This window comes from Lissotriton vulgaris, chromosome 9, assembly GCF_964263255.1.
Source record: "Lissotriton vulgaris chromosome 9, aLisVul1.2, whole genome shotgun sequence".
Taxonomy (NCBI): domain Eukaryota; kingdom Metazoa; phylum Chordata; class Amphibia; order Caudata; family Salamandridae; genus Lissotriton; species Lissotriton vulgaris.
Genome location: NC_141697.1, coordinates 780,128,366 through 780,150,374, shown reverse-complemented (window position 1 = coordinate 780,150,374; position 22,009 = coordinate 780,128,366). Strand labels below are relative to the sequence as shown.

Below are 22,009 nucleotides of genomic sequence, written 5' to 3'. Positions count from 1 at the left end.
GAGGGATAATTGGTGATCCAAGAAAGACGTAAAGCTCTCACTCACCAGTAAGTGACTCTCATCCATGAAAAGGCAGCATTTAGAAAACTGCCAATACCAAACCTGTTTAAGAACCAAATATACACAAAGGAGTTTCCTAATGGAGAATAAATACTGATTAAAAATACTCGATAACATTACCCAAAAAGGTTAATCAAGCAATTGGGACCTTTTCATGTGTTTGTCTTTTTGTAAAGCAGAAATTGCTATTTTCATTCTGCGTCCCCTTTTATCAAATTCACTGATTTCAATATGTTTTAAAGCAGATCCACAATATGGTATCATGTGAGTGTTACAGTGAAAGAAGATTTGTTTCCTTTAAAGCAAATGCAGCATACTATGCCGACCAGCAAACCGAGAAGTGTTGATGAGAAGGCAGCTGTGTAACGGGGTTCGTCCCCTCCAATTTTAAGGAAGCCCGGGTGATTCCACTTCTAAAGAAACCAGGTGCAAATCCTAAAAATTTAAAGAACTTTAGGCCAATCTCTCAGCTGCCTTTTTGGCAAAAATTCTAGAACAGCATGTTTGTTCTACATTCCCTTACATGCCACCTACAGTCTAATTATCTTCTTGAGTCCAATCAGGCTGGGTTTAGAGCCCATCACAGCATGGAACTGGTCATGCTCTACGTGCTGGATGACCTGAGACTCTGGGCTGATAGGAAAATTCTGTGTGCCCTGGTATTACTGGACTTATCCGCGGCATTTGATACTGTTAATCATGGCCAATTAATATCGCAGATTAGAGATCTAGGGATTCAGGGCACGGCTCTGGCCTGGCTGACTTTCTTCCTTAGTGACCGCTCCCAGCGAGTCCAACTAGCAGATCTGGTGTCCCACCCAGCCAAGTTGGCATGTGGAGTGCCTCAGGGTTCAGCTCTATCACCCCTGCTCTTTAATTTCTATTTGCAGCCCTTGATAGCAGCACTGAACCAGATGGACTGCAGGGTTTATAACTATGCAGACAATACTCAAATCCTGATCCATATTGACCATTCGCCTAGGGCTCACCTGAGAATGCAAGATATTCTCAAGTTCACCATCAACTGGATGTCGGCTAATTCATTAAAAATAAACCCTGACAAAACTGAAGTCTTAGCAGTCACCACAGCTTCAAATCCCTGGAGTGATCTGTTTTGGCCATCAGAACTGGGGCCCTTTCCGGAATCCGCTGTGGCGGTAAAAAGCCTTGGTATCAAAGTTGATGCCTTGTTATCCATGACACAGCAGGTCTCTGCGGTGGTTGGAACCTGTGTCGGTTTACTGCGTCAGCTTAGGAAATTGTCTTCACTGTTGTCGTTTGCCACTCTCAGACTGGCGGTCTCAGTTCTGATTCTGTCGCGTCTCGATTATGGTAACTCTCTATACTATGGTTTACCAAAAAATCTCCTGGCTAGGCTCCAGGTTGTAATGAACGACGCGGCCAGACTAATTTTTCAAAAACCCAGGCGAACACATGCCACGCCCTAACTGTAGGACCTACATTGGCTTCCGATTATTCAGAGAACTAAATTCAAAAGCCTCTGTATTGCGCACAAGGCCATTTACGGCTCAGCCCCTAGCTATATTAAGGACCGACTGATTAACTATACACCGAGCAGGACGCTTCGGTCAGCTGATGCCTGCAACTTGGTCTGCCCCGGTTTAATCTTGCGTCCATGGGTGGTAGAGCTTTCTCAACTCATATCCCTCAGGCATGGAACAGCCTCCCAGTTAAACTACGGAAGGAAACTAATCTCCTTCCCTTTAGGAAGAAATTGAAGACTGTGCTTTTCTTGGAGGCATGGGGGCCCCTCTGAGCAGGGTTTGCTCTCCTCACTGGCATGGGACTTCCGCTGATAGCGCTTAGATACCCCTGGGTGATAATGCGCTTTATAAATTCATATTACTATAACATAACATAACATAACATAACATAATAATGCAGTGTTGCTAAAGTGACACTATGATCAACCTGCCTTTCCTTTGTTCTACCTGTTTTGATGAATTCAATCGGCTGCTCTGTAAATTAAGTCCTTATTTCTTTATTATTACAATACCTTCCCTTCCTTCTCTCCCGGCCATGTACAAATGCTCTTTCACCCATTTGGGGGAAATTCCAAACTCCGAATGATCAGCTATCTAGTTTAATCCCTGCAAGAAATCCTTCATCTATGAGCAATTTCTTGTTGTTAAGAGAATTTTTAATAAAAAATCCATTTAAGATGTTTGTGGAAGGGTGTATGTTCAGAATGCAATACTTATTTTTAATAGTAGGGCTCTTATTTAAATTTTGTAATCAATCTAGTTATGACTGATAATACTGGTATTGGGAAGTCTAGATGTAATCCTTTCTGAGTATTACTGAATCACAGATTACATTCATTCACACTTAGAAACTTTAAGCAATAAAATAACAAGGATTCTCCTTCCTTCCAGGTTATTGGCAAATCGCCTATGTAGCATAAGGAGATGATTACATCCTCAAACAATATCTGATGTTTCTGTGCCCACAACAAATCCCTGTCCCACAATCAAAACATCAAATTAGCAAGTGATAGTGTACATTTTGTGTCTACTGCTGTATCAGACGTGTTTTCAAAACTAGCAGTACCACTTCAATCAACAGTTGAGTGTGTTGTTTAAGGCTAGTAGATCTTTCACTTTAAAATACTCCGTAGCATACATATCGTTTTAAATGAGCAATGTGCATATATAGGGAGACTACTTCTACAGTCACCTGAATATAGTCCTGTTCTTTTTGGAATACCATTTAACCCCCCCCCCCAAAAAAAAACACTTTGTCTCTCACATATAATGGAGAAGTGACAACTACCATTGATAATTAGTGTCTACATGCACTAAATGTGGCATAGTGGCATGTAAGAGAAATTATTACAGAGAAAACTAACCTACTTGCCATACCTACTACATTTGGGTATGTTACTTTGGTCGAAAATACATCAGATCACTTTATGATGTTTTTATACAAATGGGGATATTCATCTAGTGTCAATAGACAAACCCATTACTGTAACTTAACATTCAATCTTTCTCATATTTCCAATAGAAAAGTCTGCTTTTTGTTTGTTGCAGAACCGAGTATTTAAAACTTCCTGACATCCTTCTTCCAGAAACATCAATATTCAATATGGCAAAATGTTCCCTTATATCGGATGGTTTTATTACTGAATGAACAACACTCAATAACCACATAAATGCTGCATCGTGTTCTTTATTTAGATGATCAGAATGTCCTGTAAAGTGGTTCATAAAACATTCTCAGATCACTAGAATGAAATTATTTTAAAAAATCACTATCAGAGAAATTAACATGTAAAAGATCGATCATTTTACTTTTTAACCTATTTCTTTGACAAATATATATGAATCTTTCAATACATAGTGTACTGACTTTCTTCTGATGCACATTCGAATCATATAATCCATAAGGATTGCAAACAGGTTAGGCTGTCTATTCACTAATTTTATGTTTTACTTATTGAACGGGTTTGAAGTGAAATAAATAATTATTTTCATTTTTAATGCTTAAACGAAAAGATAAATATCAATTTCATTTTCAATTACAACTCATCCATTTAATCCATGGAGGTGATATCAAAACCCTCACTGTAAGGTTTCCAACTCTTCCTTGCCAAGTAATCTTGATAACAAGATGATAATACTAAAATTCAGTCATGGTTACTTGTGCCTTTTCTGTCCAGAAGTCCTATATCTTATATAGATCTGAGCCTGATGTTCTTTTCTGTCTATGCCCCCTCTACACCCGCTTCATTGTCTGTAATTCTGACACCCTCCTTCCTGCTTTATCAAACCTAAAGTAGTCCTATAAATTCTCTAAGAACAAGTCTCTCTGTTAGTGTCATTTTATATTTTCAGCATTAGAGGAAACACATTTTGAAACTGAGACGGTCTCATTAAGTACATCCTGGCTAAGGTATGCATTCTCGCATGGTGGTTCTCCAAAAGATTCTATTTGAAGTGACAGTCATTTCTTACCCGTGTCTTCTTGCTTTTTTTCTGGTACCACTATTACTAATTGTAGTTTTCAAAAGCATCGTTCAATTTACCTTGGTGCCTTTTGGCAAATCTAATTAGATTTACAATTAGCTTTTTAAAATTCATCTGCCCATTTGTTTCCACTACTGAGATTACCAAAAATGGACACAGAGGTGGATGGCTACATTTCTTAAATCTTTTGTTACATAGTCAACATCCAAATAAGATTGCAAGGTAGTATGTTCCCACTATTTTGACATTTCTCTCAGTCTTAATGTATCATTGTTCACAGAGGAATGATGATGTTGAAGGTTTTCTCTTATTTTTCTTGTATGATCCATAAAAAAGATTATTTAAATTTTTTAAATCATAATTTCATCATCTATTACTTTTTGCTTTAATAATGATACCTCTGTGGTGGTAGCAATGTACTGGGAGATCATTAAAGCACCCTGTCAGTTGGTAGTCTTTTGCACTTTGGCTGCTGTGTAAGAGGAGCAGCTATTAATGTTAGACTAATATCTGTGGGTGCGACGCTGCTAAGCAGACAGCTGTTTCAGAGATCTTTACTTGCTGCCCGGATGTCCTTTCACAATCATCCACTTTGAGCATTGCGAGTTTGTGCAGTACCAGCAATTTGTGAATGCAGAAATAGAGGTCTGCTGACCCATGCAGGCTCCCTGGTCCTGCTGTGAGAATGATAATGAGGAAGGATTTCTGTGAATCCTTGTGACCGGACAATTCATGTTGTGTACGACTTGTACATTCAGCCGAGAACAGTGCAATAAGTTGGGCACGTCACATTGTAGACACTGTTCGTACACAAAGCTAGTTTCCCTTATGTGCACAGTCAACCAGGTTTCCTGGGTTCTCCTCTCTGAGTAAAACTGCCTAGTTACTCTCTCTGTGAAGTTATTGTGCCGTGTAGGCTGAAGTCATTAAACAAAAACTTGTTGCTTCTGTTCCACCGGGACCAGACAACAACCTTCAGGCCACCTCATTCCAAAGGGGCACTTCCTTAGCCAAGGTGACGTTACCCTCATGCCTGGTCATGACAGAAAATAACAAATCAGCTCAGTTGTATATTGCATTCCACAACCATGTGTTTGTTACAAAATTTCAAGTTAGGGATTAATATTTAAAACGTGAAGGAGGGATAAATGCATAGTGCAGGGAGGTGCCATTTTATTATATATGTTCATTTTCAAAGGACGGATGATTCCAAAATTCCCTTGTTCTTTTAAAACAATCTACTTGTCCCTTTCATTGCCACTCAGAGAGGTGACAAATTATAGCAGCCATCACACTATATGAATTCTCGATAGTAGATTTTCTGATTATGCCAGGGCTCATGTAATCTCTGGGGTTTGAATTACAGGAAGGTTTTGTTTTTGCCATCGTTCTCCAAATCTACATAGGCCAAGGCCTTGAGTTTAGCGTAGGTGAATTTCAATACAGAATCTCACTCCGCTCTATCAGGAGTAGGCCCTTGTTTCCGCACCTGGGTTGACTAGGTGCTGGAACAACAAACCAGATTTTACTTGCTGGAAAAATCACTTTGAGAACAGGCTGAATTGAAACCTGGTCCGGTTCTCTTACCCCTCATTCCCTCACCCAGCCTTCAGCCAAGTCACATATGGAGCATGAAATGCTTCCCCCTGCCAAAGTAGTCTCAGGTACCTTTCATATCATCCTCCCTTATCCTACTCGCCCCAGGGAAACCCCCTGCTCTGGTTTACTACCTATCAAAGCAGGTGATACATGTGCGTGATAAACCGCCAAAGAAAAGGCATAGAGTGTGGAATTGAGCATGGCAAAACTGGGTCTGCATGGTTATTACCCATTCCACTCAGATACACTCACAATTGTCTGTACTGTTGGGTGTTACTGCATGTTACCATTTTCTACGTGTATGGATTTACTACCCCATCAGTACCATACAGCTTGCAATCGGGCCACAGAAGGGCTGGATGTAGGCAGGGATTGGTAGTTTCAGAACTGAAAGGACCTGTGAGTCTGAGCACAGTCACAAGCTTACACGTTTAGGGGTACCCACCAACTACTCTACAATATTTTTTTCCATACTGCAAAAAGGCTGGAAATGTACTGCGGGCATTGACAAAGGCAGGATTAAAAATCTTTTTCATGGTGGGATAAAGACGGTTTGCTCATGTGAAAATGGAAACCACAAACGTTTGCCAGGAGTACAGTTCCAGATTTACATTTGTAAACTGTACATTTGCACAGACACAAGGGCATATACCTGTGGGTGGACCTCGGTGAATTTGTTTTAAACTGCCATCCATCAAACACGTTTCACTAAATGATGGCTCAGATAAATGTTATTTAAAGTTGCACAACAATTTAGCAAAATATTTTTCAAGTTGAACTTTTTGGGTGTATTTTATTTTGAAAGCAATCCCCAATATGGTTTCCATGCTTCTGCATATACTAGCATATCATCAGGTAGCAATCTGGGGGCAACATAAGTCACTTCAAATTTTTACATTTGGAAAACATTTGTACACTTTTTGTTATACTGGAACCGCTGTACGTAGTGTAAGCTGAGCTCACAACTCACTGCATTCCTGCAGAGCATTCACCTTAATAGTAAAGACTTTTGCATTATTGAATCATGGGCCAGATGTATCAAGATTCCAATTTGCGAATTCTAAATAGCGATTTTTTGCGAATCGCTATTTAGAATTCGCACAATGGAATGTATGTACAAAATCGCTATTTTTTAGCGATTCCTTAATATTCTTTATTTGCGAATTCGCATTTTGCGAATTCGCAAATAAAGAATAATTTCCAATGCATTCCTATGGGCCAGGAGGCCCATAGGAATGATAGTGCAATAATTCTCAAATTGCGAATTCGCAATTTGCTAATCGCAATTTGAGAATTATTTCAAGGGTGCAGGGGTGTCTCAAAGACACCCTGCTGCACCCCTGAAATTTATATGTGTGTGCATGTGGCACACATACATGCCCTATGGGCATGTATGTGTGTCACATGCCACCCTCACAAATGCCAAATAGGGCATTTTTAAAAGAAATTGCAAATTACCACCACTACAAGTTGGTGGTAATTTGCAATTTCTTAACACAAATTCGCAATTTCACAAAGTTTCATACAAATCATTTAAGGAATCGCAAAAATAGTGATTCCTTAAATGCTATGGCAAAATAAGGAATCGCAATTTTTTGCGATTCCTTAAATTGCGATTTTTAATACATACCAAATCATGTTAAAAGGCCGTTTGCGAGTCGCAAAGGCCGAAATTCTGCGAATTTCGGCCTTTGCGATTCGCAAAAAGCCTTGATACATCTGGCCCCATATATACAAGTTTCTACAACTAATACATATTGATACACATCTTGCCTTTGTGGCAGACAATCCTCTTTCTCCAGTCCATACTCTTGTCATGTAACCTGGCAGACAAAGAGGTTGCGCTGCAGTGTGTTGGCTCTACTAGTCCTGTGGGCAAAATAAACATGAAAACGTGCTACCCTTGACCCCAAACAATATGTCCCGAACGTCAGGAAATATTAATTCCACATCCTCAATTGTGCAATAACACTAAACTGCACCAAGCTAGAAAGATGCACAGCCAATGGGTTGAGGCAAATGAAAAAGAAAATGGCAGAGTGCTTCTGAGTTAATATTTGTCTAAAACACAAACTAAAGGGGCATCTTGGACTGGTTAAATGTGAAAAAAAAACTGTATAGTCACAGCAGTTTATTTTTACGCCAGTAGCAGTGGATACAACATCCTTCCTTCTGTGGTCTGATTCTTTCCATAGACTGGAGGTTTTATCCACTTAGTACTGTTGGTTTGAGAGTCCCACTTCTGGGTTAAAGGTGGAAGCAGGAAAACCAAAGAGTCAGTCAAATTACAACATCCAGGATCGGGGAAGGATGACAGCCAAAATCAAGATTCAGGGTTCATAATAAAACTCAAAACTGTGATTGGAATACGGGAAATAGTCTTTGTGGGCACAAAAGCAGTCTGAGAGTGGATTGTTAGAATATCTTAAATTATCAGGACTGTGAAGCTAGAAAGAAACCTCGCAGGAGGAGGAAAACCTATTTTTAAGGGGGATAAGTGCACCACACATTGTATACCATGAACAATAACAATAATCACCATCCTCATTTGAAAAGTAATCCTCTATACTACAAATTCAGTCAACTCCTTCAGTGACTGGAATTGGAAGTAACTGGGCCTCTTGGTTTGATATTGTTTTGTTATCCCATTGCTGTTATGCTGTTTTGCATTACCATTGGCAGGATAGCCGATAATAGAACCGCATATGGTCCATAGAATGCTCATTGACATAGCATGTTATTCCTATTTGGACACTTGCAAATGCCTGCCCACCAGTGGGCTTCTAGCTTGCTTCATGTGAAGTAGAAGGACCATTTTGCTTTATCTGCCCTGTCTGCATCTGGATCTAAAGCTCAAGTTTAAATCTGCTGATAAAGGATTAACTACCATTAGATACCTTGGTTCGAGACTAAATATGTTTGTTGGATCCATGTCTTGCACACAACAGTGAACTTTAGAATACACACACTCAGCATCAAGAAGCAAGAAGCAATGGGGAAGTCTTTGCAGCTTAGGTCATTACAGCCTAGCACCCACTCCATGCTGGCTAATCTATTGATAAGAAGAGAAATTCTTTTTACCCTTCCTGAAGGGTTTCAAAATGTTTGTGTCTTGTCTGGACCTACTCTGAATGGCCATGTCTGCACATTGTAAAATGCTGCTTTTTGTAGTTCTCCCTTTGAGTTTTTGTATGCCTCCACACAGGGCCTGATTGAGAAAACAAAGCATTCCTGGCAGTGTTATCGTACAAGCCACACTGCTGCTTAACTAAACCGTCCCCCAGCATTGCTGCTGTTGTTACTAGGGGTCGATATTGCAGAACTGCAGAAAAACTGACATCGGTAACAAAACCGGCCCCCACTCTTCCAGCCTTGTAAAATAAGGTACTAAACAAATACAACTGTTGCTTCATTCAGTCTACAAAATCTTATAGCAGATAAACTGAACTAGAAACTGAGTAGTGTTTTTATACTTCGCTTATCAAGAGGATGAACGTAATGCACACTTCTGCATGACACCTACCTGTCGGCTGACATTTAAGGAAAGCAAATACAGATAAAAAAGTAGATACCCTAGCATTCACCTCAGTTATGAATGTCCATCTTTTTGCTTGTATCTCAGGCTAACAAATAGCTCCTAAATTCGGAACCACCTTTGGTACTTGTTCCCGAGTGATAAAAAATAATGTCCAGTACACAGACGTCCACTAACTACAGGGACTTATAAAATATCTCCACAAGGTATAATTTTGAACTTATTAAGACCCTCTTTGCGATACTATAGGTTCATAATTCTTTAAAATGTCTCTTTTTTCTTTACAGTATAAATCAAACGCTTTCTCCAAGAATAACAATAATATGGGAATACTAAAGTGAAGCACCACTAGATATCACACTTGTGAGTACTAGTTAGTCAACTTACTGCTATTCTCTTGTAAATTCACGTTGTACTCTTGTTCCTTTCCTTTTCCCCTCTGATCTATGCTCTACTTTCATATATCTATTTTATCAGTAAACGATGTTTCTAAGCTAGAGAGTGAAGGAATTTGTAAAATGTGAGATTGTTCCTTTCCTTTTCTTCTCTGATCTATGCTCTACTTTCATATATCTATTTTATCAGTAAACAATGTTTCTAAGCTAGAGAGTGAAGGAATTTGTAAAATGTGAGATATTGAATACAGAGTTTATAGCATCTTGTGGTGTATACAGATTAAAACATAGACACAATAGAGATAGCTATCCACGAGGATAAGAGAACGCTTACAAACTGACGTTGTAGGTACTGGGGGCTCTTAATGTGAAAAATAAGTGAAACCTTAAAGGACAGTATAGATTGACAAAATGAAAAATAAGAATAAGAATTTGTCAAAGTGTTTGATGCTGCTATCTATATCATGAAATGTAAATACTGACCCTAAAGTTTTTTACGATGTAAGAATTTTTGTTTAATAGCAACCGATATTTCTATATATGTTTATTATGTTTTTTTCTTTAGATCTATGTTGCACATTGTCATGTCTTTAACTAGCGAATGACGGTCACCTGACGAAGGCTACTGGCCGAAACGCGCGTAGTTCTATTCCACCACATTGCCTCCTTCAAATTTTCCACCGACTGAATATGTCGTATAGCACCTTCTCTCCCTTTTTTCTTATGTTGTCATGTGATTATATGTGATGTATGTAATTGAATGTATTTTGTGTAATTAATTGAAAAAACATTTAAAAATGATAAATAATATGTATAATTAATAGAGAAAAAAATATAAATAAAATGGTCTCTGAATTTTAATATACATTTTTGTATCGTTCAAGAATTATTTAAGGTCGCACAATATTGTGAGTCTATGTATTATTAGGGCGGTACAACAATAATTGGTTTGCTATACAGCCTTTTTTCCTACTTGTTTACGCACTCCCTACGAATAGCAAACTGAATAGTGTGTAGGGGTCCCCTTTTTCTAAAAAATTACCTACCAGTCGGTTGCCATTCGATTAACATTGTCCCCTGCTTCTTGCCTCATGCCCTGTTTCAGTTCACATTCCAATGCATAGGAAATCAGCCTCTCATGCCACTCACAAACAATAATCTGCTTGTGCTTAAGTCAAGGTTTTCTGCACTACCATAAAAGGCACTTTGGGGTGTGGTACTTCTCTTTCATCCATGTCATCATACCCATCACCCCCACTAGTAGGGTACCAGAAAATTTAGTGTTACATATTGAGGTACAAAAAGATGATACCCCAAAATATTGACTACCAAAATATCATGCGGGTAAGTATATTTAGGTAACTATAGAGTTACTCCTCTTAACCTCACATACATTGAATGTGCCTTTTTTTCTCCAAGGAGCATGAAAGGGGCATACATGTGGAATTGAGAATAGTGACTTTGTACTTGCCTATATACTTACCTCCACAATATTTTTTGGTAGTGAAAATGCTGGCCACAATATCTTTGTGCTCAATATTCTAACTACAACCTCATCTGCTCTAACCCAGGGCATCTGCCTACTCCGGCTACTAATACTTCGCACTCCCTAGAAATTACATTCTAATTCTTTCCTACATTCCTGTTCATCTTGTTGAACAATAACACTGCCCTCTACCCAACCACCTTCCTGCAGTGCATAGCATACATCTGGGCAAGGGAGAAGGAAGCAGACATCTTCAATGCAGATCGCAGAATTATAGGTGAAGTAATCCTTTGTGTATTTAGAATCATACTTTCATTACTGATTTAGCTTTAGCATTTTACAACATCGGTCAATTTTACACTCAGACCTAGGATCAGTAGTAGCAGAAAAGAAACTCAATTGAGGTACTCAATAAGATTTTAGAGTAGTTAACGAAAAAAAAGTATGTGTAATACACTTGTAAGATTTCCTGGACCCATCATATTGATTATCAAGGATGATAAGCAGGGACTTTGCTTGGACTATTCACATGTATTATATGATAGTTACCTGAGAAAGATGTTGTTGCACTGTTTCCTAATGTATGCCCGCAAGCCCAGGAACTTGCCGTAAACCCGATGCAGAATGGTCTTCAGGTACTCACGCTCCCGAGGGTCTTCACTGTCAAACAGGTCGAGGAGCTACAGAAACAAGAGGGGGAACCAATTAATCAAATTAGAAGAAACACAAACCTGCCAGCTGATGGTAAGATGTTGCTACCTTGGCAAATATCACCTATGTAAAAGAATGCCCGGAAGGCCTAGAAAGACTCACTAGTGACAATGAGCTCAGCAGACCCGGAGGTGTCACTCACACAAAGTGATGCACAACAGGTCTAGGAGATCTCACTCATGACAGTAAACTCAGGAGCCTGTAGTGCCATGCTCATGTCTGTGTACTCAACATGCCTGGGAGTTTCAGTCATGAAGGTAAGCTTCTAAGGCTTTGGAGATTTAACTCATGTAAACTTAGCTTCAGCCAACAGATGGGTTTCACCGATGAAGATAAACTCAGCTGACCAGGGAGGCCTTACTTACAAAGAAATCGCACTATGCCAGGGGTCTTAGACGTACCCTTAAAGACCGGAAGCCTAAGGCTCTCTCAAGTAGGTAGGCTCAAGAGGCATGGGCGGTTTCTCCAATAAAGCAAGGTCAGCTGATCTGAGAGTTTTTATACACTGAAGTGTGACAGGCCTGTAAGGGTTTACTTAATAAAGAATCAAGAGCAGCTCTGAATGGTCTCAGAAGGCAAGATCACCACACCTGGGCCGTCTCATTTATGTGGGATTGGTAAACAGGTATCAGGGGTCTGACTCACTAAGTGACAATAGGTGGCGTGGGACATCTCATCTATGATCTGCCCAGGAGGTAGCTGTTTCACTATTATGAAGATACGCCGAACAGGTTAACAGGTCTGAGTACTGAAGGTAAGCCCAGCATGTGTTTGTAATCGTATTCATGAAGGTACTCTAAGTTGACTTTTCAGGTATTACAGATGAAGGTAAGCAGGGCAGGTTTAGGAGGTCTCTTTCAGTTGAAAGAAGGTCAGAATGCCAGGGGCCTCTTTTATGAAGGTAGGCTCAGAAAGATGATCAGGTCCCCTGGCCCGGGAAGTCTCACCCATGGTAAGTAAGCTCAGCTCGCTTGTGGTGGGTGGAGTGTGTTGGTCATATAATGGTAAAATCAGCAGACCTTCTAGGAGATATCACTTGTGAATGTAAGCTTCATAAAACTCATAGGTCTCTCTTATTAAGGCATAGCTGCCTTCAACAAGCTACCTTCTTTTCACCGTAAGTTTCGGTCATGGCACAGGCAGCTCAGACTTCACTCTCTTTAATAACAATGGACACTTTAAGAATAAAACCAGCTCTGTTTTAGATGACCTGTCACCCACCATTGTTGACAGACTAAATGTGAATCAAGGCTTTGGAATGGAAACCTACTTTTAGAACATGTCAGTCCTTTAACTACAATAGATCTACCTGGGCCAGCAAAGATATGCCGAGATGGTGATAATAAATGTAATACACAAAAGAGATCTCAAAGCGCTTTCGTCTGCGCACAAAGGCTACGCCACAGTAATTACTGTTCTCTGCAATGACATCTCCTCTGAGGTACATATAGGAGACAATTAAATCTATTTTTAGCATAATTAGGTATTCATTATCTGCAATAAACACACGAGAATTAATTCACCATAAGCATTACCAAAATATTATGAGTTTAAAGAGAGGTACTGAAACTTTAATCTAACAAGGGCAGACAAACATGATTCAATATACTCGTCAACATCACCTTGAGAGAAAAGGGGAGGAATATGGAGTGTGCGCCTGTGAATTGCATCTGTTTATTTTCATGGACAATTAAAAAAGGTTAAAAACATTTATTTACAATGTAACAAAGCTGTTACAAAATGTGTAACAAGCAAGATGAACAGTCTCTGCAGACAGTGCCGCCAACGTTATTCAACAGCACTTTGTGTAAAGGCTACTGGTGACCTTCATTTATTTTCAAATACATTTTTGTAAAAAATTGGCTTGTTGGTTGACTGAGGTGCGAGCCCTGACTGGCATGTGAGCCCTGGTCAAGTAACAACCGCAATTCTTGTCAGGGTGAGGCACAAGCCAACCCGAAATTAGCCTGTGCTTAAGCCTCTGGTATCTTGGCACTGAGCACTCAGCCTTAACTTAGAGGCAATGTGTAAAATATTTGTGCAGTGCTTCAAACGGTGATAATGTGAGAACACCTGACAAAAAGGATCCCACAGTAAGTTAGAAAATAGAACTTTAATAAATAAAACATGACCAAAATGCCAAAAATCCAATTAGTGGAACTGGAGATATTCAAGATTAAAGATTTTAGTTAGAAAAGTGCCAAAAAGCACAAAACGACAACTGTGGCTATCAAGTCACGTCAGACCGGGACAAAGACACAAGTTGAGGCTGACTGCGATTGTGTGCGGGCTGGAAACATGGAACCATTTGGGCCTGCTGTACAAAAGTATCTTAAATGTTGGTTTGTGGAGCCTTGCGAGGATCTGCATCGAAGATGTGTTGCGCAACTGAAGCAATGCATCAGGGGAGATGCGGCAAGGCTGCGATGCGAGGGCCTGCATAGTCAGTAAGAGTCCCATCAGTAAGGCTTATGCTGCAAAGTCCAACCTAGAGGATGCGGTACGGGATCGGGGCGATGCATCGGTTTCGAAGAGCTGCAGTGCGGAATCTGGCCTCGTTGTCGAGGTTGCCCTCGATAGGGGAAGCAAGGGCCTGCGCTGAGGATGCATCACACAGTGGTGCTTCTGAAGGCATTGCGGGTTGCAGAGGCAATGCAGGTCTTTGCGACGGTTCCAGTCAATGCACCAGAGGAGATGCATCTATTCTGCTGGATCCACAGGGGCTGGCAAGTTCCTTAGACCAACTTCCAAGGGTCCTTGGCTGGAGTGGAGCCACATGGCAGGGTAGACTCACAGATGGCAGAGTGCAGAAGCAGATGTACGGTTGGTGGCAGCCTGCTGGGTCCCTGAGGCTTAAGATCAGGAGGCAATACAACTAGCTCTTGTTATCACTTTGGGTTTCGGGTTGTTCAAGAGATGCAGGTCCAGTCCTTTTCACCCAAGCAAGAAGGTAGAACGTCAGCACAGCAGGGTAGCTGCTCCTTTAGAGCAGCAGTCCTGCAGTATGGTAGTCCTTGTAGCAGCACAGCAGTCCTTCTTCCTGGCAGAGTATCCATAGGTCCAGAAGTATACTGAAGTGGTGGTGTCAAAGATCCAGTATATATACTTAGTTGTGCCTCTGAAGTGGGGAAAACCTTCCAGAGGCATGCCTTTGGATTGCAGTGGTGCCCTGTCTGTCTGGCCCCGGCTCCAGACTAACTACAGGGCGTGTGCAGCCCTTTGTGGAGACAGAATATTTAACAACGAGGGGTGGTGATGGACAGAGTTTCTGAATTAAGCAGAATACTCTCACCCAGTCAAGAGATCAGGGCTAGATCCAACCCCGCTTTTTAGCTCACTGCACCATCCCAATTCAGAACCTGGCTATATGCAAATTAGTCTGTTCCTGTCCCAGTGCATGATGGGAACAGGGCAAACCAAACTACCAAGCCAATTCTTACACTGGGAAGGAAACAAGCTTCCGGGGACCGGTTTCTGGCATTTCAGCCGTCGTCGGCCCAGCTTGCTTGAATCCTGATGGTGCAATGAGCAAGGGACTCACATCTGAGTATACCCTTCCACGCTTAGGGTGGACAAAATATTTAACAACAAGGGGTGGTGATGGACAGAGTTTCTGAATTGAGCAGAATACTCTCACCCAGTCAAGAGATCAGGGCTTGATCCAACACAGTTTTTTAGCTCACTGCACCATCCCAGTTCAGAACCTGGCTATATGCAAATTAGTCTGTTCCTGTCCCAGTGCATGATGGGAACAGGGCAAACCAAACTACCAAGCCAATTCTTACACTGGGAAGGAAACAAGCTTCCGGGGACCGGTTTCTGGCATTTCAGCCGTCGTCGGCCCGGCTTGCTTGAATCCTGATGGTGCAATGAGCAAGGGGCTCACATCTGAGTATACCCGTCCACGCTTAGGGTGGACAAAATATTTAACAACAAGGGGTGGTGATGGACAGAGATTCTGAATTAAGCAGAATACTCTCACCCAGTCAAGAGATCAGGGCTAGATCCAACACCGTTTTTTAGCTCACTGCACCATCCCAGTTCAGAACCTGGCTATATGCAAATTAGTCTGTTCCTGTCCCAGTGCATGATGGGAACAGGGCAAACCAAACTACCAAGCCAATTCTTACACTGGGAAGGAAACAAGCTTCCGGGGACCGGTTTCTGGCATTTCAGCCGTCGTCGGCCCGGCTTGCTTGAATCCTGATGGTGCAATGAGCAAGGGACTCACATCTGAGTATACCCTTCCACGCTTAGGGTGGACAAAATATTTAACAACAAGGGGTGGTGATGGACAGAGTTTCTGAATTAAGCAGAATACTCTCACACAGTCAAGAGATCAGGGCTAGATCCAACACCGTTTTTTAGCTCACTGCACCATCCCAGTTCAGAACCTGGCTATATGCAAATTAGTCTGTTCCTGTCCCAGTGCATGATGGGAACAGGGCAAACCAAACTACCAAGCCAATTCTTACACTGGGAAGGAAACAAGCTTCCGGGGACCGGTTTCTGGCATTTCAGCCGTCGTCGGCCCGGCTGGCTTGAATCCTGATGGTGCAATGAGCATGCCAGAAACCGGTCCCCGGAAGCTTGTCTCCTTTCCGGTGAAGAATTGGCTTGGTAGTTTGGTCTGCCCTGTTCCCATGATGCACTGGGCCAGGGACAGACTAGTTTGCATATAGCCAGGTTCTGAGCTGGGATGGTGCAGTGAGCTAAATAACGGTGATGGATCAAGCCCTGATCTTTGGACTGGGTAAGAGTGGGCTGCTTAATTCAGACACTCTGTTCATCACCACCCCCTTTTCTGAATCATTTTTGGCCACTATAGATGTGGCAGGGTATACTCAGACATGAGTCCCTTGCTCGCTGCACCATTAGGATTCAAGCAAGCCGGGCCAACGACGGCTGAAATGCCAGAAACCGGTCCCCGGAAGCTTGTCTCCTTTCCGGTGAAGAATCGGCTTGGTAGTTTGGTCTGCCCTGTTCCCATGATGCACTGGGCCAGGGACAGACTAGTTTGCATATAGCCAGGTTCTGAGCTGGGATGGTGCAGTGAGCTAAATAACGGTGATGGATCAAGCCCTGATCTTTGGACTGGGTAAGAGTGGTCTGCTTAATTCAGACACTCTGTTCATCACCACCCCCTTTTCTGAATCGTTTTTGCCCACTATAGGTGTGGCAGGGTATACTCAGACATGAGTCCCTTGCTCACTGCACCATCAGGATTCAAGCAAGCAGAGCCGACGACGGCTAAAATGCCAGAAACCGGTCCCCGGAAGCTTGTCTCCTTTCCGGTGAAGAATTGGCTTGGTAGTTTGGTCTGCCCTGTTCCCATGATGCACTGGGCCAGGGACAGACTAGTTTGCATATAGCCAGGTTCTGAGCTGGGATGGTGTAGTGAGCTAAATAACGGTGATGGATCAAGCCCTGATCTTTGGACTGGGTAAGAGTGGTCTGCTTAATTCAGACACTCTGTTCATCACCACCCGCTTTTCTGAATCGCCTTTGTGGAGACAGGGCAAAGCCTATTCAAGAGTAAAAGGGGCTTAGCTCAGCTCCTCCCTCCCATTCAGCCAGTGATAGCCCATCCAGTTACATCTAAGCTCCCTATTGTGTGTGGCTGTCTAGGAGGAAACAACAAAGCCCAAAGGTCACTTACACTCAGTTATGTGACCCTCAGTTAGGCTGCAGGCACCAAATGGATAAGGCAGGAAAATACCAACTTTCTAAAAATTCAATTTTTAGAATTGCAATTTAAAGTTCGACTTCACCAACAGTTCGATTTTTAAACTATGATTCCTGAGACACCAAACATGAAATGGTTACCTGCTCTTATTTGGAAAAGACACTTCTTAAATGTAATAAGGTAATTTCAATGTTATCCTATGGAAGGGGTAGGCCTTGCAGTAGTGGAAAATGGACTTCAGTGTTTTTCACTACCAGGACATGTAAAACTCCAAAGGTCATGTCCGCCTTCCTATGTGCCTTTGGTAACATTGAAAATGCTAAACACACTCTGTATTTCACCATCCCTGAACGGTGTACTTGCAGCTGGTTTAAAGATGAGAAGAAGGCTCTCTTTTGCTATGAAGAAAGGTGATTGGAAATATTGCCTCCCAGACATGCCGGAAGAAATGAAGGTGTAGCTATTGCCTGTAATTTGTCACTATTGATGTCCAGTGTCCTTGCCCTGTCAACCCAGTTTTTCTTTCTTGGTCTGTGACTGTGGAGGCTTCTTGAGGAGGCTGTCACTGCTGGTATTGTGGGTAAAAATGCTGCAATCCAGATTGTTTTACTGCGTATCTGTCAGTCTGGCAGTTTGGTCTGTTTTGGGAGCAGCAGCAGTAACGGCTTTAGCGACGGTAGCAGGAGCAAGCCGCAGAGGGTGCACTGAGCTGGTGTGACCAGTGGTTTTTCAGCAGCTTTCAACTTTCGGCTCCACCAGTACTTGCGGCTCAGACGGTGGGAAGGCAAGTTTCCTGGCGGCTTGCTCCGGGGCCGGAGAGAGGCTGTGGAGAGTTTGGGGAGAGGCAGGTGAATAGAACGAGGTTGGCAGAACCGGCTCAGCGTTGAAATAACCTTCTGTTATTCGTGCCGCAGCCGTTCAACCAGCTTTCACCGCAACTTCCACTGCCATTCTCATCACTGCCTTGCTCTCATTGCCGTCTTTGTCGCAGTTTGGACTCTGCCGACTTTCTAACCGGCATGAAAGGTGAGAAGGCACGCTGCAAACTGTAATTACAACCATTGTCACTGTCACCGCCACTGTCGCTATTGCTGAGGGTGAAGCCACGGTGCCTGAGAGGCATATTGGACTGAGGGCAGGAAAGAGCTCCATTGGGTGGGTGTAAGTGCAGGGTGCAGGGTGACCCTTCTTGGACGCCTCTAGAGACCCTGGCATGCCTTGCTTGCCAGCTGAACGCCACTGGTCCTCTGATTAAACCTCAACACTTCAGTTGATATAATTTCCTGGGAAAGGAAGTTAGTGGAAATTTGGGCCAGCACCTGGCTCTGCATTAGGAGAAAGGAAGGAAGGAAGGACCTCCGACACTTCTGACTCATCAAGCCAGCCACACCTGCGGGTAGATCAGTTGCAGGGAAATCATGAGGTCGGGCAGAGTAAGAAAATCTCCAGCGAAAGCCAAATCGAAACCTCAACCTGAACCCAAGGCAACAAAACAGAAGAGCGTGGATAGGAGTGGGCTTAGGGTTACGAGCCTATCTGACTTTAGCACAGACAGTCCCAAAACAAAACTTGAAAACTCGGGCGGGCTTTTAAGCAATTTGGCGCCCAACATGATGGTCACCCCTTTAACAGACTGTCACATAACGTGTCAACCAGCAATGACTTTCTACGCCAGGAAGAAAGTAAATCTCTTTCCGTAACTCCTAGTGCAACTGGAACTTCAATGGGAGAGGGTGCTGTAACCAACACAAGGCTTGGTCCTGAGGATCAGGCCCTAATTGGAATTGAAGGGTTGCCACTGAAGAGATTCCCTTGTTCCTTTCAGCCTAAGATTTAAACTTAATTCTCATTTTTGAAAGATCCTGGCACAGCAAACTTCTCCAAGAGCGGCGCTATAGAAGGGCTGCAAACTCCTCTTTTGCCCATATCAACAGGCAGTTTGGCTCAAGCTCTTCAATCAACCAAAAAGCAGACCACAGCATTAATTCACTCCAACAATAGACATCAAGAAGGAGTAGATAGTTTAAGGAACATACTTTCTGGCTGTCCCGACCAAACTGTGCACCTTACAACAAAGCCAACTCTCGAACCAACTCATTCCGATTACAGACCCAAAGATAAAGTCCAACGAAACATTAGGGAGGAAGAGTTGCTCCCTTGGCACAGTCATAAAGTAATGCAGCTGGTGAAGAATCAAATAAACCTTGCATAAATAAGGAGCATGTTTTCGGTCAACTGGAGAGCCACGTTGCTCTTGAGAAGCTCAGGGCTGTAACTGAGGGACCCTCAGACCCGGCGTCTTTAACATTTCACCAACAAGGGGGGACAACATCAAGATCAGACTCCACGTTCTTTCCATCCAACCCGAAAGTTGCTGAGATTGGTCATGGCATAGATACTCCAACTACATTGCTGCAAGAAGAGCCTGACATGGGACTTGTCAACGAGCCCCGTTAAGTCCTCTCACAAATAGCAACAGCAGGAGGCAAATAAAACAAGGGAGAATGTATCACAACCAAAAGGCTCCTATCCACAATCCTTGTCACCTCCTTGTTTGGATGATATAAAGCTCTTGGCGGTTTTGTCTGAACCTGACAATCCTTACGAAAACCTTTAACCAGTACAAGGTCAGTTGCTCCCATAAGAAGACTTCCACACATCAAATGTCGACAATGCTGACATGTCCTTCCTCACCTCTCCAGAGTGGGAGGAACTAGTTGCCTCTTACAGTCATGACCCTACAATTCAACCTAAAACTGCAAGCTCAGAACAAAGCAGCACTGGGAATCCTTACTAAGTACAATGCAATATTCAACGGTGGCACTGCAATACCATCCCACAAACTTGACCTCCAGCTAACAGTTTTACAAACTCTTGCTGACTTTACTTCAGGGATCAACAGAAAGGTAGCGACCTGAAAGGTTTAATAAAGAGAGGGCAAGGAGCAGCCTTTAAAGCACAATCATTGCAACAAGAATGCTCCTATGCCCCAATAGTGGATACATTATTGATGCTTCCGATGATACTGGGCAACTTATTGTCCATCTTGAAAACTACAACTACAACCCAGGAATCTGTTAGCAATTCCAACCTCATGGAGGGTAGCTTAACATCGACCATACAATCAACAGCAACAACATCACCAAATAGAAAAATGTATCAGGAGTAAGTGGTCATAAGCAAACCATTAAAACAGGATCACCAACAAACAAATAAAAACACCAATAAAAATTGGTGGTAAGCAAAAAAGGAAAGGAACAGGAAATCCACTACCCAGGGTCAACACCTGACCATTCAGACCCAGCCAAGACCAGCCATAATTGATCCTAAAAGTGAGGAATTATTAAAATATTCAGCCTCAACACTGGCAGAAGGCACAAAGATTTGCTTCACAAGACACAAAGGTACAGCAAAGAGACCTTTGTCCTCCAGCTAATACTAGTAATACTCCGGAAGATAATAACGAACCAACAAGAAGACTGTCTGGAAGTATCCTTACTCTGAGCCCTTCTATCCAGGGTAGAAACATGGCAAGCACTAATTCAACGCAAGATCTGCCCTCAACATTAGGTGACAGGAAGGCACCCATTGAAGGAATACAAATTATAAGGCCAAAGCTAGGTGTGGTGTCACAGGACAGTCACTACGAACTACTGTTACCCACTGGATATATTCCTGAGCAGGACACCAGCTCGCAAGACGAAACCCAGCCCTCAACTGTTAAATTAACATTACCTTGTAACAACCCTAAATACGAACTAAACAATGTAAAAGCTTTTCATCTAGGTTCTATAATCCAAGAAGCAAATAGAAAGGTTGGTGTACACCATCAAAATCAGGAATCACCTGTTCAAAAGCAATTAGTAATGATGGCACATTCCCTCACAATCAGGAAATACTACAGGAGGAAGTGACAAATATTATAACACTACTTCCAGATTACAAGTCACGAGGTCCCGTGGACATATTGAACAGAGGGAATGTACTACAGCTTTTACACTCTATTACAACCTTAGCAGACATCACTCCTTCTGATCTACTGTCAATTGAAATTTTACCTAACAACAGTAGCCAAAGTCCTAAAGTAACCAATATCAGATGGAGAACTTTGGAGGTAGCAGGAAGAATTTTACGGGAAAGAAATACATTTCTAAATTGGGGGATAATTCTGAAGTCAGTCCCAAAGATACCTTATCCAACACCTTTTCTAGGGAATGAAAAAATAGCCCATGCCTGTCCACTTCTTCATTCCTGAAAGGAGTAAGGAGTAGATCTCCAGGCACACTGATAGATGCCAGCCTGACAATTGCACTGATACCAACTCAAGGACAATTAGCCCAACACACGCTGCAATAAATAACAACTGGGAATGCACACAGCGGCTAATAACATCAGTGAGTACAAATTGACAACATACAACTGCAATTTACGCACCTTTAACAGAGCAGGATGGTGCCACCATATGTGTCTGGAATATTAATGGCTTAGCTTCCAAAGTGAAAGATCAAGAGACTCTAAACTACTTGAAATCTTTCCACATAATTCTTC

General features: G+C 42.3%; 1 protein-coding gene across 1 annotated transcript in view; it reads right to left on the bottom strand.

Annotated features, from left to right (window-relative positions):
- PPP2R5B (protein phosphatase 2 regulatory subunit B'beta) overlaps nucleotides 1–22,009 on the bottom strand; it is a 403,518-nt gene that overhangs the window by 49,018 nt on the left and 332,491 nt on the right. Inside the window, exon 5 of the mRNA XM_086938500.1 lies at nucleotides 11,614–11,744. Within this exon, the coding sequence (XP_086794626.1) occupies nucleotides 11,614–11,744 (131 nt within the window). The remainder of the gene's footprint in view (nucleotides 1–11,613; nucleotides 11,745–22,009) is intronic.